The 19,661-nt window shown below is 39.0% G+C and overlaps 1 protein-coding gene across 1 annotated transcript; it reads left to right on the forward strand.

The window, feature by feature from the left end:
- LOC143468809 (atrial natriuretic peptide receptor 1-like) lies at positions 1–19,574 on the forward strand. Its single transcript, XM_076966214.1, has 24 exons — positions 1–592; positions 1,337–1,493; positions 3,452–3,600; positions 4,311–4,468; positions 8,207–8,367; positions 10,396–10,505; positions 10,593–10,704; positions 10,872–11,070; positions 12,739–12,819; positions 13,699–13,842; positions 14,070–14,145; positions 14,280–14,559; positions 14,645–14,716; positions 14,831–14,908; positions 15,135–15,312; positions 15,526–15,684; positions 15,897–16,052; positions 16,224–16,392; positions 16,666–16,812; positions 17,488–17,680; positions 17,783–17,957; positions 18,214–18,312; positions 18,421–18,593; positions 18,691–19,574. The coding sequence occupies exons 1-24, from the start codon at positions 171–173 to the stop codon at positions 18,775–18,777; spliced, it is 3,735 nt and encodes a 1,244-aa protein (XP_076822329.1). The 5' UTR covers positions 1–170; the 3' UTR covers positions 18,778–19,574.
- Positions 19,575–19,661: the final 87 nt, after the last annotated feature.

The raw sequence follows: 19,661 nt of genomic DNA on the forward strand, positions 1-19,661 counted from the left end.
TGACAGTTATTTCGTTACCAATTACTTGCAGAGAAGAACGATTTACGAAATTGGTTGCAGAGTGCGTTTGAACGCTCATTCTAATAGTACTTCACCTTTTTTAAGTTTATGTGGATTGCCAAAAAGTAGAATAAAAATATTTCGATCTGAGGTGAGATTTCCGTCCCAAAATGAAGCTGACGCTGATTGTTTCCGTGCTCATAGTGCTGGAATGTGTTGTAGCTATGAAACAATTTCAAATCGCCGTTATGGTCCCGGGAAAGGAAAGCTACAAAGAACTCGTCAAAAACACGCAAGAAACAACGGTCGAAAGCCAAGAAGACATCAACAACGACTATGAGAGCTATTACTACGGAGACTACGACCTGGCCTACTGTACTGACAATGAAACTGGACTCGTAGATTTCGAATGCAGAACCATAGGGTTGATTGACACGACCTACAAAATTTATCCCTGGTCGTACCTCTTTATCAAGCCTGCCCTTGACATAGCAGCGGAGACGATTCGTGATACCTACGGTCACTTCAACAACTTCAATATTCTGCCCAAATATTATGACTGTGCTGATAAGTTTGGAGATGCCTCACCGAGGTGAGTTAACTCATAACGGCTGAGGAAGTTAAAACTTTTGGTTATCGTTGATTATTTTTAATTGCTAATTTTCGGTAGAAGGGTTTCTGTTTCTCCCACGAAGGAATTTGAAAATTTTTTGCTTTTGTTAAATGCGCAGTAATTCAGTTGTTTATTTTCTTGAGAATTCTCGACAAAAAATCTTTACTTCTATCTCATTGATAATGTTAATAAGCGTTTTACGCCGATGCCTTTATCTCCTAGCTGCTGTTAGTTTTATGCTGGCATTAAGCGATACAGTAGATATGCCAGGACACAGATTATACCAACCGCATTTCACGCTGTCATCGAATGCTCTTTGCAAGTAGAACTCCCAAACTTTGTGAAGATTTGCGGTCAAAATTTGATCGTTTTGCGATACCACAGATTCTTGTGCGTCACACAGACATCATCTATTTTATAACAGGCGATGGTGTTTCGTATCAAAGAGCGGTTAAATGGCAAAGCGAGTGTATGATCTTCTGGTGACCCTGCTCATAAACTGCCTCAAGTGGAATGGCTTTGTTATAACTCGTGTTAACAGTTTATCGCGTATATCGAAACATAAACACAATCGATTTAGGTGAAACTTGCATCTTCATAAACAAAATGTCAATACCAGTCAAGCAGGTTTTTAGAAATACAGACGATATTCAACGGTGGAACTTTGATGTAGTCCATTTTATACTTTTAGTTTTACTAAAATTTTCATTCAAACAATTTCAGGCTGACTCAAATTGAGTTGTTCAAAGCGATGATCTCAGATGAAATCAACGTACTCATCGGTCCGATGTCGGATTACTCGATGTCTCCAGTCGCGTTCATCACCGCTCATTGGGATATCCTGACCATCAGCCCCGGGTCAACATCGTACAATTTAAGGGTGAGAAAACTTTCAAGCTTTTACAGTTTTTTGTTATTAAAAAAAAACGAACAATCTCGCTACGATAAATTACAGATTCTAAACGTAGTTATACAATTTTTGTTGCACAAAGCGGTGGTAATGGTGCTAATACAAGCGTATCATTTCCGATCACGATAAAGTTGAGAGTTTAGCCGCACTTTCAGGCAAGCTTTCCAACGAGGTAGTTTCCACCGCAAGAGAGCCATTTTAAACGCTATTTTCACTGTTAACGAGCCGATAAGGTGTTGTTAGCATGCCGGACAAGTAAACGGTACCCTGGGCTGCTGTATTATTGAACTATTTAAAAAGTCATTTAGAATCCGGCGCCGACCACATAACATTTCTGCTTGCGCCATTTAACCGTAATAGACCCTCGTTTATTTCTTGAATACTCCCCTTAGTCAATAAATTTTAACTTCCGCGGGTGAAATTAACCCTAATCACCGGTTGCGGAAAGTAGGGTAATAAGAGACGAAGATGTGTGAAAGTTTTGACAAAACTAGATAAACGTCTTTTTATACTGTTGGAAGTTTTTCTTAACGATTTCCCGCTTCAAGCCAACTTTATCTGTTCACAATGATGACGTCTAGTTGGGTTGTATTCGCCCTTGAGCACTGATCTGTTTACGATGCACATTTGAATTGTCTGCGCCTTCATGAACGCAAAATCCCTGACTGTTGAAAGGCATGTTTCATGTCATATCCTTGTCCCATCAATTTCTCCAAAAGTCAAAAGCGGACAGAATAATAAATTACACTAGCAACACCGTTGAATTAAATCACCGCAAATGAGAGGTTATGGTCGGTGCGAACAATGCCTAACACAGTGTCAGTGTAGTGCTAAAGTTATTGAATAAAGCCAATGTGTGGTCGACCATGTTTCAATTGTCCAAACACCTTCGGAGAAAGTCGCTTTACGACAGCATAATCACGCGGTTATCAAATGGCGAATTATAACTGTACGAAATAATAATTACGCATTATAAGTTATTCAGCCAACGCTGAGTAGTATTGTTATCCGATTTATAAAGTCATAAAAACCGTTCTTCTACGAATCTACGAAATGCTGGCCCATGCAGTTTTCTTGACTACACAGTTTGTCAGTAAGCTATTTTCGGCGCACTTTTCCACTGAAAGGGCCATTCGCTTGCTTATTTTAGCAATAAAACGAAGATCTAATCTGTATTCCACACACGACCCCGTTCCGTCCTGGTCCTTGCATCAGATCTAGTATTGTTGTGGTAAAATTACTCTAAAGCTGTCAAATCACGGCAAATGAGGAAATGACAGACATTCCTTTCGTTTTTAGCTGCTAAATCATTGATCTCTGTCCACTGGTTCAGACCGGTTGCTTCACATTAGTTGTCGCTTCATTTTAGTCGTTAAATTAAACCGTAATTGGTTGTGACAAGGAGAACCGACCGCCAGACAATTAACGAAATCGAATCATGTTCAAAAGGCTTGGAGTCTTGAAATAAAACAACGGGTTTACACGGGGCCTCCAACATACACTCGATTTCAGCAAGCTCTTTGTTATGCTGACCCAATTAGCAGGGTAAACGCCGAATTTTTCCAAAATGATTTTTGCCGCTTTATTTACGCGGACGAGCACGAATTAAGCCATGCACTAAGCATGCCATTAATCTGGTCTTAATATTTAACCCCGAGTATGCCCGTCACGAGCGTCACTACTTAAAAATATTGCCTACAGCCTGCGATTAAATGTTCAGCAAAAAAACATCAACATGGCAGAGTTATGTAACGGGACGGCTTGTTACACAATTATATGATGGCAATCTATTACTCAGTGGAAATATTATGGCCGCAAAGCGATCAGACTCCGGACAGAAGGCAATGCGAAAACAATGTCGTCCATTCCTGTCACCTGAGCTCAACCTAACGACGTCATACTTACGTAAGATCATTGTTGTTGCCTAGAAACCGATTGACGGAGAAGAGTCAAAGAACACGTTGGTCAGGATGGGTCCAGTGGCAAAGCAGGTGGGAGAATGCGTGTCGTCCATCTTGAAATACTACAACTGGACCAGGGCTCCCGTGGAAATATTTGAGGACGATATTAAAGAGAGGTGAGAATACTTGCTTGAAGAATGAGCAAAAACAGTGGTCGCAAATTATCATTTTTTACAATTTTCTCGTTTTGATGAGAATTTCACTTGTTGTTTATGACAAATTTTTTCCAACGTTTTTCTGTCGTCTGGGATTATCGAGCTATAACAAAAACAGGCGAATTTTTGACAGTTTTTGCCGCAAGATCGCTTTTATCTTATTGATGCAATTACTCAAAAACAAACGCGTTCAGTCATCAACAGTATTCCACGACATGATAGAAACCTGTTTACTCTCTGCAACAGTTGTTTAAACTATTATCGAAGTCAATCTCGTTCACTGGAAATCCCGGGAAAGTTTCAAGACGAGATGCTATCGGCGACAAACTCAGCAATATAGTTCGAAGTCGACCTCAATCTGATGCCGTACCGAAAGTCAGTCAAAAATACGACCGTTTAAAATTTCGCGCGTCCACAAACCGCAAATGTAAATTCCCACCAGCACAATTGGAATTGTTTTTATTTGACTAATCTAAACAGGGCTGTTACACAACAGTCGGGATTTTTCGATGATCATGCGTGTTTTTGTCTTAGTCAAACTCGATTAATAATTAAATTGTTTCTGATCGATGTCACACGACTACTGTTTGTTATTGACTCCATCAATGTTTACATGTCATTGTCGTTCAACAGTTAATTCAAAATCAGTCGTTGATGTCATTTTAATCCAGGCATTACTTCTTCTTGGCGGAGGGGATTTACGAAGTGGCGAACGAAAAACTCCCCGGAACGGTTTTGAATCAAATTCGCTTATCGGAATATCGGGATGAAAACAGCGCCGTTTTCAGTTACGACACCATCCAAGTTCTTCTCAAAACCCAAGGCAGAGGTAAATAACATAAATCAAAAAAATAACAACAAAAACATCGAAATTTATTTACTTAAGATTTCGATAGGTTCATGTTTTCAAATGAGGCGTAAATCAACCCCGTTTTGATTTAATGGCACTGAAAATACGTCATTTGTCCCGCTCCGAAAGTGACCGTGTTTGTCCATTTTATACGGTAAATTATGTGCCTTATCTTACGCCTAGCATTATTTGACGAAAGTCGCTGTGTTTAGGTGTTTAATGTCACACTGGCTTACAACAAGCGCAGGAGCAGTGTTCAGTATTGCGCGTCTGTTACTGTTATGGCAATCCGGGCAACGAGCAGCGTAAAAGCCGCGCAAACTAGGAGGCTAAATCGTTTATATCAGCTTTCAACTATCCGTAAGGCTCTTGGGCTTGCCCTGGGCATGCTGTTTACCAGTTTCCTCGAAATGAACATTCTTGCAAATTCAATAAGTTTATAACGTGTCGGAGCGGATTTAAAATTCAAGAGTTGTACCAAAAAAGTACATTAAATTTTGATCATATTGACGCACAAGAAATGAGTGGAATATTTTTCAAATTCCAAAGGCTCGTCGATTATGTCAATACTTCCACTGCAAGTAGCTCCCGCATAAACAACATCCACCGTCACTAAACAATGCTGGCTTGTCGGTGTTTATAGTGTCGGCATCTTAACTGGTAACCTGGGCGTGACATTCATGCAGCTCGTGGAAGTGAGTAGAAAAACGTGTTCATTCGTACACAATAATAGCGATCGTAACAGCAAACTCGTCGCCCGGTCAGTGTTATGTCTACAGACAAAGTTGGATTAAACTCACTCATAACAATGGATGGTTTTGTGCAGGATAGAAATAAGTTTTTTTAGGCGTTTCTACGAAGATGATAAGAAAGCCTTGATTCTCTTTTGCAGGTCGAGCTGCCTTTAAGCTCTGTGTATGCATATATTCGGTTAAGCTTCATCGCAACGTTAGTAAGTGACTTCATGGCCATAAAATCAGAAAAGGGCACAATGCATTCCTCGTATAAAACATCTGCAAAATCTCTCCAGTCATTGCAATAATAGTTGGTTGTCTTTGTAAGGTCGCAGGTTCACAGCCTAAGGTCATTCAGTAACCTTCGACACGGTACGAAAAGCCTCCAACGTCAAAGAATGCAATAAAACAGCAGAAAGCTCATGATTGCGATGCCTTTAACCTGTGTACAAACAAATAAATGGCATAGATAAAGCATCGGTCCTGTAAAATGCCACTCGTTCGCATTATATGGTCGGACTTTTCACCAACGGCCATCAATCTGCCAGCCAGCCACAAACATCGAACGAGATTGCCGCTGCTTGTGACATCGGTTTAAGTTTGAAATTGACGCGAATTTGTCAATGCAAGTAATCGCTAAAACAAAATTTCTCGGAAAATATCAAACTAAAGCAATCTTGAAAGACACCAGTTAACTTCTTTAGTTTGTGTCAAGCAACTGACAGATTTTCTCTCTAAATCAGGTTAAAAGTTTCGGCTGAACTTACGTGGAGCACCGCATGCACTTGGCATCGACGCCATGGGTGCCAATAAATCATGATATTTGCACCAAAAGTGAGGCTGAATATACCTTGGACATTACCGTTACGTAATGGCAATTAATTGCGAAAGCGCACACGTGATTTGTGGCGCAGCGAAAATTTCGATTCAGTAAAAATGCCAAGTGAGTCGCATATCAGCACGTATCACATTTACAATCAGACCGCTATCAACACCTTCATATCTGCTACTAGCTCAAGATCATTTTCAATGTCAATTGCTTTAGCGCGTGTTTCTAATCGATGACGTCATGAGTGCAGGAAGCCAGCTAATGGCGTCTTAAGATGTTTCGCAGATATTGGATGACGTAAGCAATATCAGCTAAACGTGTTAATCGCAACCTTGTCTTGATCGATGAATGTTTAGTAAGTGCCAGCAACTTTTCAAAGTGTGGTTAAACGCTTCCGTTACCATTTAATTGCGGTCGCTCTTCAGAAACTTAAAGGCGAGTTCATATGGATTCATTATACACGTGTATTATCAGCAAACACACGTCAAATTTGTGAAGTAATTATTAGTTGGTTATACGCGCAATTTTCTCCGAAAACTTGTTCTCGGCAAAAGGCGGTTTCTTTCATTTTAATCTTATATGGATCGGGAAAGTGAAGTTTTGTCATTATGTACCTTTACAGCAATGGTGGCGTATCTACTTACAAAGATACTCTTTACTGTGTATGTGAACACGAATCTGCTTTTATTGTTCATTTTGTTTCATTCGCTGTGAAAAAACGAATCCCTTAGTTTTATGATAAGTGGAAGTATTATTAAACTGTTTGATTAAATCTTAGTTCTTATTCTGTTCGAACGTAAACTTTTGTATTTCTATAATTAGCTGTAGTAAGAAGTAAATTTACCGATCAATATTTCTCCTAAAATACTTTTTAGCTAATCCTCCAGATTGTATTAAGCGACTTGGGATCAGCGTTTCTTAAATTAATCATTTAAATACGGCAAGATTTAAAATTACAGTCATGAACACCAAAAAAAACGAAACATTCACATATGGTTTCATTTTTTATTTAACGTTTCCATTTTAAAGCAGTTTTTGACTGCTGATAAATACTTAAGACTAAATTTAATTATTTAAAAAAAAACTCAAAAATATGATGCAAAAATGGTTGACACGAAATTTCCGACGGTTGCTTATAATATTTGACAAGGTTTTACGAAGATTACTTCATCGCGCTGACAGCCAAATCCGATCACAAGATTTGGGAATTTTAGTGTTTTTTCTTTGAAAGAAAATCTTCCTTCTGGCCAAAGGCATTATAGTAAAGATTTCAAAACCATGATAGGCTCAACCTAATTTTTAACTAATAAGTCAATCATAAACTAAAAAACGTTACCGTCGCACCAGCAAAGGATTAGAAGACGCTGTGCTTGTATGAGCGTGGTTTCGACATTAAGTCGACATTGGCACATTTTCCGCGATTCCCGCTTGTTGTCTTAAGCCCTCCATAAATTTTTGGCGTAACTTATCTCTTGTTTTGAAATTGAAAAGTTCATAAGTTCAATAGAAATGTTCTAGGAAACACAAAGATTTACATTTCCACCAGATTTCAAGTAGATTTCTTTTCCGCCGTCGCCTGTATCTGCTGGGGTTCATCCGACGTCTGTCTACAACTCTACATGTTGAGGGATACGCATGTGCGGGTCGCATATATTTTATGTCGTGTCGTCGTGTATATTTTCAGGCTATACATGAGCTAATGGGATATGTTTAATTTGAAAACAATTGACACTAATTGCATGTCTTAAAATGTGAGATTTATTTACCAGAAAACAAGGGTTTAACAATATGTTGATTTTGTTGGTTTTAACAATTTATGCACTGGGTTTTTCCGAAACGCCGTTTAAACCGTTCGCCTATTTTCACCATACGCCTCAGGTTGCCCAGTCATAGTGGTTCAGGTGACCTTTGATGCTTTACATAACCATTTCGCATAATTTCCAACAAACATGGACGATGAGGTCATTTTTACAAACCCATATCATATATTTTTAAAAGCTTAAACTCATTATAATTTTAAAATGGCTACAGTTCTCATTTAGTGTAAATTAAAAAATTAAAAACGTTTTACTACAAATAAACTTCGTTACTTGACTTACAAAATGTTATTAAAATAACAAGGTATAAACTCACTGGCAATAAATTCCTTTCTAGCTGTTGTCCTGAGTGCAGCTGACTTTGTGGTTCGGGATTTCATAAGAGAGACCAAGGAATATGGAGAGTCTGGAGAGTACGCCTACATCATTCTAGACCTGGAGAATAAATTAGGACCGAAACCGTGGGAGTGGATAAATGACTACGGAATATTAGAAACGGTTAGTGATGCCTGGCATTGTTGATGATGATGTAACGATGAAAAATATTGAAACGTAAAATTACATAAGTGAAATTATTTTATCTAATTTACGCGCTAAAACCGCTTTATAGGAGATAAGATAGATGAAGGATAAGGTGCCTGTGCAAGTGACAGGAGGCAAATTATATTGGACTTGTACATGGCATGCGCAATCAGTTAGCAGGTCATGGTGATAATAGGCCATGAGGGTCGTGACAAGACTCACCTCTGAGTGTCACTACAAGTTGCTTTATCCTATTTCAATATCAAACAAGTTTGTTTGCGACGAATAAATCGCCCCTGAGCGCTCGCGGTTAGATTTGTAGTCATAGTGTGCAACAAGAGCAATCTAAGTTTTAGGGCAACCGAAAAATTCAATCCTTTAGCTTACAAATTCCTTTTATAGTGTGTGCTTTGCTCGTTGGTGTTTTGCAGAAGTATATCGTTTCTCATTACGGCAACACGACCAATGCAAGACCTCTGGTTACGAAATGCGCCTCCGAGCAAATTTTGTTTGTGTACAAAATTATCAGAACCCATAAGTTTGCGCATTTTTACGAGCAGGATTTTTCCCATACTGACGCTGTTACCTTGTTTTATCTTGGCGCGTTATTGCGTTAGAAAACAGGCAGATTTGATGCGATCAGAATCGCATTATAGCTTTTAGCGCTACTGAAAGAAATTGAGTTGTTTACAAGGTTTGGTGCCAGCTGGGTTTGGCACCAGAATTTCAGGGCAGACAGCTCCTGAATCTGAAAGTAGTTTACACGATTCTCGGTGTAACAATTCTTGTTCAAATAATTATACTTGCTCTGCGCGTGCTCAACTAGCTTTCGTCGTTTGGATTCATTATAATTCCGCCATACTCCTATATATAGAATTATGTATTATAAGTTATATATAATTCTAATCCATATTGAGTGTTTCAAGTAAATTAACAACCGACCACTACAGAAACTAACATTTCGGCTATATACTAGTCTTGGGCCAATAAAACCATTTTTCATCATGAGAATTACATCTCAATGACATATAATACGAATGTTAACCCTACCTACACACAATATACGCAGCAACGCGACTTTTCAGTCAAATCTTCGGTTTCAGACCTTAACAATTTCCTTCACAAGATCGGGTGATATTTCGTTCTATCGTCCGCAACGATTAGAAATTTGAGAATTCTTAGTGTTGAACTCAATTGGGATTTTCTTCCTGCTCCATATCACCAGTGTTTCCTCTCTTATTCAAAAGAAGGCAGCGGGATCTTGGTGCTCGAGATGCTTATCACAAGACTGTGTAAATATCTAAATGTTTCTGACCCCGCTCGCTCAAAGAGCTTTTGATTTGTGGTCCTTGCGTTTCTTGCACTGTCAAAATATTTTGTCATACCTAACCGGGCAGCCCGCTTTAAAACTATCAATATTTAGCTAACCAACGGCTAAATGGTTTGTGTCAAGTGTTAATAGTTCGTCCGTAAATATCGCCAAATATTGTCGTTGTCAATTCTGATAACTTTCGCCGTCGTGGGCTGTTGGCATTAAAAAGGAAACGAATAACGTTTTTGAAATATTTTCACAACTCGATTGTGCCGACGTCGATGACCAAAAACGGAAAGAGATTGACGAAAAAGTGAAGGTTGAAAATGTCTTGATCTCACAATTTATGCGGTTTCAATCTCCGAAGTTTTCATGAGTTAGTATATCAACATGTGCGAGCAAATTCGTTTCCGTTTATCCAGTCAGTCTTGTTTGGTACGAGAGAGTCTCGAAAATCGAGAAACGATTGAGAAGAATTTTTTCTGATTTTGACCACGTCACGCGCATTTTACGGATATTACTCATCGAATCAATATAATTTTGACGCTCCAAATTTGGACATTCGTAAACGTTTTGTCGAACACTGGGTAATTGTGCGTTTAAAACTACGCCAAGTTTCGTAGTAGGTGAAAGTCGTTGTGTTAGATAATATACGGCAAAAGTAACAAAATTTCCTGTTGTTTCTATTTCAGGATGAGAGCTTGAAACAAGCTTTTGAAAACGTGCTCATTGTCACTTTGCGAAATCAGAAGAGTCTGCGATATAAACAATTCACCCGCAAATTACAATCAAAATACGGAAGGTATATTTAAGCTGAACATATCTTTATACACGAGTTTAAAACAAACGTTGTTGTTGTAAAAGTTATTTAAAGTCAACTTTGTTTTAGGGATTTAGGGATAGACCCTGAATATGAAGAAATGTCAAAAAACGTCAGTCAATTCATTTTGGAAGATATGAGAATAAAATACGGAGCAAAGACGGTTGATGACTTTTTTGAGGTTGGTTGTAAAGTTAATACCATGATGACTTGATCATTTTCAAAACTTTACTAATCCATATATCGGTATAAATAGAAAAATTAACTGTTTCCATTCAAAACCATATACGCATTTACTTTAAAGATTGCTCATGAATCAGTCGATTATAACTTTCACATTGTTCAAAGAAAAACAAGTTTCCTGCCTACTTTCACGACTCGCTTCTAACCTTGGCTCATCTACTCAACACGAGCCTGAGTGACAAAGAAACTCCACTCAAAGATGGCATTCATACGAGTGAGTGCGCAGACGAAGCAACAAAAGACGACAGATATCCATCGGCAGAATATTTGATGAAGAAATATATTTTAAACCAGGAATTTGAAGGTATGAACATGTCATTAATGAGTAAATATTTCGAAAAAAATTAAAGATTAGTTGTGGAAGTTTTATTTGCCGTAAATTAGATCTAAAACGCTATACTACATACAAAATCATGAAAACTGACTGCTCAATTTTTATGAAAAACTCGTTTGTAATGACCTATGCACGCTCCACATACATTCGAACAAATCGAGTTTCGGGTAAAGCCGCAATTAAAGTCCTTGCATAGCAGGCTAAAGAACTAAGAAAGAAAATTTTACATTTTTATGTAAACGATTCAGCTTGATTATTTCTTGCTACATATGTTCAGATTTTTGACAAAAATTTTGCTTAAGGAAATAGACAAAATTAGCAGCAATTGCCCATGCTGCCCACTGTTGTGTAACCTCAAATAAATAAGAAATATAGTAAATAATTGACTAACTATTTCACTTAATTACACCACACAATCAACTAGATAAAAAGCTATACTATATAAAGCTGGTTTTAAGTCAATCGTAGCCTATAATTCGGTTGAGCTTTTAGTGTCTTTCCACAAAATAAATTTTCAAGTGTAGCCATAAGTACATGATGTAAATATAAGTATATAAGAAACCAGTTAATTATGGACAAAGCAACAAATTCCTGTTGACGAAAAATATTTTTGTACAAACGAATGCATTGTGCGTATATACACTAGTAATCCATCACTGTGGCGAAAAACACCACGTTTCTCACCTATCAACCAAACTCAAGTCCAAAGTTCGGACCAAAACAAGCAGTTTGTCTACGTCAGACATGTGCAACCAGTAGCCCGCGGGCCGCACTGCGGCCCGCCAGGTTGTTCCGTGCGGCCCGCGTGGTGCTCAGCAAAATGTTAGAACTTCATACTAGCCATCACTATTTTATGCAGTTTACATCAAAGCAATGGAAATTTTCGCACGCTGTGTATAGAAATATTGCCCTTTGTGATGCAACAATGCTGCGTTGCATAATTTCGCAATGCGAGATTAGCACTTTGAAAAAGCTGTGTGGCATTGTGTAGTACCGCAGTTCATACTTGATGGAGTTGTTGGTGCTACATAGATGTGACTACATTGACTGAATTTAGTTTCCTCATCTTCCATCGACAATTATTCACAGTTTTTCAATAAATTGTCGCACAAGTGTGTCGTGGACTGCATTAAATCTATTTCTTAACTACATAAACTGCATAGGAAAGTCGTTTTACGATACTAATTTTTTCTGAAAAAATCATGTGGCCCGCGTTGTCATTCAAAATTTTGTATTTGGCCCTCCAGTGAAAAAGGTTGCACATGCTTGGTCTACGTGCTCGATGCCTTTAGTGGTGTTATTGTTATAACCGCTTTTAAATAAATACTACCCGAGCGTGGTACAAGGTCCTTTGCGAAAACTGGCTTTCTTATGAGTAATTTTAACACATGATATGACTTTATCAATTAACAACCGTGATTCTGAGATAACGAAAAACCACAAAGACGGTACAAGGCGGATTTACAGAAACAAAGACGTGAAAACTCTTGCACCAAGACATTTTGAGCGACAATGTTATAATGAGTTTGAACGAGTAAACGTTAAGAATTAATGCAAGAAATAGAATTAATCGGAGGTCAAACGGGCACCTGTAAATGGGTGTATCTTTGCGAGGAAACTAATAATCTCATTTTTTAGGAGTAAGCGGAAGGATAGCTTTGGACGCCGACGGCGACCGACTCTTCGACTTTTCGATTCTGGACCTCGACCCGGAAAAAGGTTTTCATTGTTTTGCTTTGTTCTCTGTTTTTTTTTGCATTTTCGACGAACCTACTTTGTTTGTCACGAATTGTAAATGCACCGAACTTTTAGAAATAAGCGGTCACAAGTTAAGCGGTTTTATACAGGACCAACATAAAAGCCTTTTCACTCCATTTTATTTCAAGTACTCTGAGCAAAGCAATGCAACCATCAAACGGTGAATAATTTCAAAAGACTCATAAACACCTGAGATTTAAAAAAACTGCTTTTTTATCGAAAAAGAGAACAAAGAACTCAGAGCAGTTTTAACTTCAACGACATATCACGGCACTTATAGACGCGGTTATTGATCATCTTATTGACAAATAAGTCATTTATTGTTGTTTAGAAAAGTGACAACGATGAAATTACATATCACAAGCTTAAACCTCATCTTCCTAATAGGTTTGATACATAGAGCAAGACGAAGTAATTTACGCGTGATGTAATAACCCGATATACTCAATCTATTCGCAATATATTCAAGAAAGAAAAGTTAGATTTTGTATTACTACCGTTTTAAAGTTTCAATCCAACCACAGGAAAGTAAAGTCTCACAAAAACAGTAAGACCCGATATAGTATACTCAGTCCCACACTTACAGACTTAACCCAGCAATCGCTCCCGCCATAACATTTTCACGAAGTACCAGCTGTATACTCACTACGCACAACTCTATAAGTTAGCAGGAATGTTAAGCCAAGTATCCAAGCTATAAAATATTCTTGCTTGAAACTTAATTTTTAAGACTGGTGTAAATAAAGCGACTCAGCCTCGGCAGGCAATATGTGAGAAGACACATGTGACGAATAGATTGAAAATGTTCTTTTGAAATTTAAACTGTCTTGTTGCATTTAGGCGAATTCCAGGCGGTGGCCGAGTATGATTCGTTCAGACAAAAATACCGTGAGTTTGATTCGGCCAAAGTTCATTGGATAAACGGTGCACCCCCACCCGATATCCCTGTGTGTGGATTTAAGGGTGAAAAATGCAAGAAAGGACGTAAGTATAAAAAGATCTAAAATGATGTGTTTTTATTTTATTTTAATTTTAACCTCGTGCAAAACATTTAACTCTCTTATGTAAGTACCTTTAGTTCAAAGCTTTTGACTGATGTAATAATATTCATAACAGCTGTTCATAAATATTGAAAACTTCTTGCAGTTAGCCGAGTGTAAAAGCATCTTTAAACTTTGTCGGCGAGTTAAAACACTTCATTTGATTTTCAGCCCTCACGATGGAAGCGGTCATAATCGCGGCGATATCCTTAGCGACGTTTGCAATCGTCATCTATAACACATACAGGTTCGTGATTCAAAATGAAATTAAAAGAAACTTCAAATCAATTTGATTGCTTGCTTCCATCAGTGTAACCTATCATTCCAACAAGTACCTCAAGCATGGCTAAATCAGAACGACAAATCTTGTCTTTCATACAGGAGGCATAAACTGAGAAAGGAACTTGAAAGTCAGCTGTGGAGAGTTCACTGGACCGACATTACATGGCCAATCACGCCCAATAGTGTATTAGGGGGCCAACTTGGGGGTAACATGGGTATGGGAGGAGATGTGCCTACAGAAAGTGAACCATCGTTGGGTGAAGTAATCTCTTACTACGTGCCTTCTCTTTCACCGGCCATTGCGGCCAAACGGGCTCACAAGAGAAAAAGAAAATGGTCGTCAAACTCAAGAAAAAATGAAAGAGTTTTCGAGAACGAGGTAGGCATGTTTGATCTAGTTTTTATAGAAATCTTCAGTAAGTTTCTTATAAGATTTCCGTCGTCACATGTCTCCCATTTTTCAGCGTAAAACCAGCGCAGGATCATTGATAAGCGACAAAGTCTGGGGTGGACTGACCACGCTCGCTACATATAAGGTTCGTTAACGATCGCTCGACGTTTGTGCCTTATTCGACGTGGCTGTAAAAAGCCAATAAACGTCAGCTATCCTCACCAATGCAAAATACTATTTTAGCTTTTATTCTCTCTAGGACAAGACGGTGGTTGTAAAGTTGACGAATCGTAAAAAGGTCGACCTCACAAGAGCAGTTCTCATGGAACTTAAACACGTGAGTCACCTGGGTGTAACCTTCAAAAACTTATATTTTTTGACTTCATCGGTAACTCATCTGATACGGAGGCTATAGACTCATCGCATAATGCTTTGTCATCTTCTATAATCTGGTTAATTCGTGTCGAACGCAGCGTCACTGCGTAGTACTTGAAGAATTTTCATCCAAACACTATTATCAAAAGTCAAGTTTTTTCTAATACAACGATTTTACTCCTACGCAGATGAGGGATGTCACTCACGAGCATCTCACTCGTTTCGAAGGAGCGTGCATTGACTGGCCCCACATTTCAGTTCTGAATGAGTATTGCAGGAAGGGCAGCTTAAGAGATATCTTGCAGAATGAGGAGCTGCAGCTGGACTGGATGTTCAGAGTGTCCTTAATGAATGATCTCGTCAAAGGTCCGTAATCGGCACGTTTTTACATATTTGCGGTTGCCATAGCGTCATGCCTATTTTTTCCCTTGTTTCGTGTTTACCGACCTCTTTCAACAGCATAAGACGCTTAGCTCGCCGTTTAGCGGTACAGTTCCTGTTCGATGTTTATGGCAAAAACCTTTCCTAAATTTGGAACTTTCTTAAGGTCTTAACTTAAAGCCTTTTCACTTTTTCTAGGAATGTGCTTTCTTCATCGAAGTCCGATCGGTTGCCATGGAAACCTTAAATCGACCAATTGCGTCGTGGATTCGAGATTCGTTTTAAAGATTACGGATTATGGCCTTCATGCTTTCAGAAGCGTGCCCACTTTTGCAGATTCAGAACGGCAGTGCGAAAGTGAGTAAAAAGACAACCTTCATCTGTAACGCGCTAGACATCTCTATTCTAGACTGGAAAGATTTGTCCAAAATTGTAGAAAGTCTCGAGCGATATATCAAAAGAAAAAATTCGATAAACCTGTTGATAACTGGTGTTGCTTATCATGAAACCTGAACTAGATCATAAACTCTGAATTTTCTACAAATCTTTCATGAATCTAAATTTCCTAGAAAAACTTTGGACGGCGCCTGAACTGTTGCGATGTTCCTCAAACGAGGCGATAGGAACGAAAAAAGGCGATGTCTACAGCTTTGGAATCATTCTACAGGAGATCGCTCTTCGCAAGGGAACGTTTTACGTCGGGGGAACTCCCCTCTCGTGCAGAGGTACGAGCTAAATAAGAGCGTGCCGCTTACTATCCGACTTGGATTTCGCAAACAGTTCGTGACTGGTGGAGAATAAAGCTGACTGAATGCATGCGCTGTGGCTTATAGAGCTTTCGCTATTCCTTCATAAATATGCGCGATTTTTTAATTAAAACTTCCGTCGATCCTTAGAAATCGTGTCCAAAGTACGATACGCCTTTCAACCTTACTTTCGTCCAATGGTCGACAACTCTGTCTTGAGTGAGGATGTCTGCAGTCTAATGCAAAAGTGTTGGCACGAAGACCCGGCAGAAAGACCGGACTTTACTGATACGAGAAAGATCATTGAAAGATTTAATAAGTAAGTGTCATCCATAACTCCACTGCTACTGTATACATAACTTGAGCCCACGGCACACCAGCAAACGACTTTAAACAATACACAAGATCGCGTATATTTACGCAAACTTTAAACGGTTTTGCTAGAAAGCCGTCTCCGCAGTGCTTGTTGAAAAGAAACTTTAAAAACAACAAAATAGAAAGCAATTCGCGTACACTGTAGCCAAATGCAACAACATCCAGATATTACGGGTTACCTTAGACATGATATACTAAATAATTGACTCACTTACAGAGATAACCCAGGCAATCTGGTAGAGAACCTTCTGCACAGAATGGAACAATACGCCATAAATCTGGAAGGACTCGTGGAAGAAAGAACCGCAGCGTACATGGAAGAGAAAAGAAAAGCAGATGATCTTCTGTATCAGATGCTGCCTGTGTAAGTCAAAGGAATTCAATAGATTTTTAGTCAATGTCGTCAGTACAATAGTAAGTCTGTTTCCAAGCAAAACGTGATGCTTTTTGCTGATAAGTTACGAGCAGAGTTGACGTAAATCGCGTGTGTTGAGTTTAGACCCACCCAAATTAGTCAGCGCGTGGCGAAATAACCCAATCATAAGTGTTGCAAAATTCTCTCTTTATTTTCTGTCAAAATAACCTTGAGTTGGAGTTTGAAACAAGCGCATACCCTTAAGCGTGCAATTGACATACTTTTACACATATTTCTGTTCAATTTACTCAAGTTGTAAGCTGCGCAACCTTCAGAGAAACTTGTGAAAACAAACACCTTTATATAAGCCTCAGAGTTTCAGCTTGTCTTACGTAGTTTGCGGTGAGAGAACAACCATAGGTTCGGAATTAAATGCAACGAACACTTCGATCGTGATTATAATTGAAATAACTGCGCTTTATTGCTTGAACCCGGCACTGAGTGGTGATAATTTAACCCATTTTAGCCTCATTTGATATCTAGATTTACATAGAAAGTTTAAATAACGAAGCACAACATTAAGCAGAAAAGTATATGTACCGCGCCAAGGCCATGTGCCTAATTCAACATCGAAGATACCATAAATTTGTTTGACTTTTAAAGCAACATTTTGTGTCTTTACAGACCAGTTGTTGATCGTTTGAAACGAGGTGATTCTGTTCCTGCCGAAGCATTCGAAAGTGTTACGATTTGCTTCACTGACATCGTTGGTTTCACGGCTTTATCTGCCTCTTCTAACCCGATGCAGGTTGTCAGTTTGCTGAATGACCTTTACACCTGTTTTGACGCCATCATTGACAACTTTGACGTATACAAGGTAATTGTGTGACTTGCGCTTGACTCCTGCCTCAGCCGTCTAACATCTGTTAGGAACCACTCCGTGACTGGCAAATAACCTCACCGTGTTATTATCACGCAGGTTGAGACCATTGGTGATGCTTACATGTTGGTGTCCGGACTGCCCGTCCGAAACGGCATACGTCACGCCGGAGAAATCGCCAGAACTGCCCTAGCCCTGTTGAAGGCTGTGAGCAATTTCAAGATACGTCACAGACCTGGGGACCAACTAAAGCTAAGGATCGGAATACATACAGGTTAGTTGGGTATCTCGATGTTTGGTCTCTTCATGGTGACGAGTGTCAGTATGTAGAGTCCATGAAATGATAGTAATTCACTGCTAGTGGCGATGAAACATAAACAAAACTATAGGAAATCTGTACATGCTTGAACTAATCCAAAATATGACTGAGTAATATTTCCTGTACGGAAGCGCTCTTTCGTACAATGGGTGAAAGAGATTTCTTGGTGATGTGTACAACTTATAGTTCAAATTTGTCTCTTTCAACTCAGGTCCCTGCTGTGCTGGAGTTGTTGGGTTGAAAATGCCGCGATACTGCTTATTCGGCGACACCGTCAACACAGCTTCTAGAATGGAATCGAGTGGAATGCGTAAGTTATGACATCGATAATCTCTAAGCAGTGCAATAACCTCCTGCAACCTACTGGTTGAAACAAGTGGGCAGGCGCATAACCTTCTTCGCTTTTATCCTCAATCAGCACTCGCTATCCACGTGTCAGAGTCGACTAAGCAGCTACTCGACCGATACCAGTGCTTCAAGCTGCAGCCTCGTGGAGAAGTCCCTATGAAGGGAAAGGGGACCCTCACCACATACTGGCTTCTAGAAGAGGTGCTGTTCGAAGCCCAGTCGCTTGACGAAAGCGAATGCCAGGTGTGACATCACAATGAATCTGGCCCCGATTTGGTGACATGCGTGATGACGTCACACTGTGAACGACGTCAACAAACGGTTGTGATTTGTGATTCAGGGCTTGGAAGAAGGGAGTCAATGTTGCGAATCCAATGACCCTTCCACACCTAACGACGAGAATTTCGGAGAGGCATCTTTTGTGTGACGTCACAAAGCATTGAAAAAAGGCGCTCGGACTGATCTGACCAATATTTGGTCACGTGTATAGAACAATCACTGAAGCGTAACGATGTTATCAGCTTAAAACTTGGCGTCTTAAGTTTGTTCTTAAGGCTGTGCTGTTGTATACTTAGCAACATTTTTTGCCACCGCCATTTCAATTTGCCCTTATGAGATTGTTCTGATCTACCGCTGGTGACACAGAAGCCCGCATTAATTTCATAAATGGATTGTAAGACAGGGACCAGGGACAAAATTAAAAATTTTCAAATAAACTCATCACCGGATGGAATGAAATATACGGCGCAAGGAAAAAATACAAGAACTTATTGCTGCGGTGGAAATTTCCGATCCATTTTGAATTTATTCCGGTGATGATAATTCTGACAATATGATATTGAAAATATATTATTATTGATATAAAAACAGCATCTCAAGTGATTTTTTACACTACTTTCATCGAGTCTAACGCATTCTGTTCTACTTTTTTGTTATTGTGTCGCGATCAATGTACTTCGATAATATTCGAGAAATTCTCTCGTCAACCACTCGTTTCACTAGAATTGCACCATCAGAACATATTCAAGGTGTTCTCTGCACCAATGTCCGATATTGCCATGTTTGCATTACTGAGAATGAACGTAGTCATTGAAATATCTTTGTCCATTTATAAAAGACATAAATATTTTGTGCGAAATTTTATTTATTGCTTGTCTTCGTTTTTTTTTTTCGTTTTTACAAATAATAACAACATTTTCGAAAGGGTGATTCATGATTTAAAATTACTTGTACCAGAAACCAGCACTAATAACCTAACAGAGCAGACGGATTAAAATAGCATGTTTACAGCTGAAATCGCCTACCCAACTT

This window comes from Clavelina lepadiformis, chromosome 8 (assembly GCF_947623445.1).
Source record: "Clavelina lepadiformis chromosome 8, kaClaLepa1.1, whole genome shotgun sequence".
Taxonomy (NCBI): Eukaryota; Metazoa; Chordata; class Ascidiacea; order Aplousobranchia; family Clavelinidae; genus Clavelina; species Clavelina lepadiformis.

What these genes read in the sequence shown, in the direction of transcription:
- LOC143468809 (XM_076966214.1), top strand. Translation starts at nt 171, where the DNA reads ATGAAGCTGACGCTGATTGTTTCCGTGCTCATAGTGCTGGAATGTGTT. An exon ending in TTTGGAGATGCCTCACCGAG is followed by an intron (nt 593 to 1,336) that starts GTGAGTTAACTC and finishes AAACAATTTCAG; the next exon opens with GCTGACTCAAATTGAGTTGT. An exon ending in CTGTATCAGATGCTGCCTGT is followed by an intron (nt 16,813 to 17,487) that starts GTAAGTCAAAGG and finishes GTGTCTTTACAG; the next exon opens with ACCAGTTGTTGATCGTTTGA.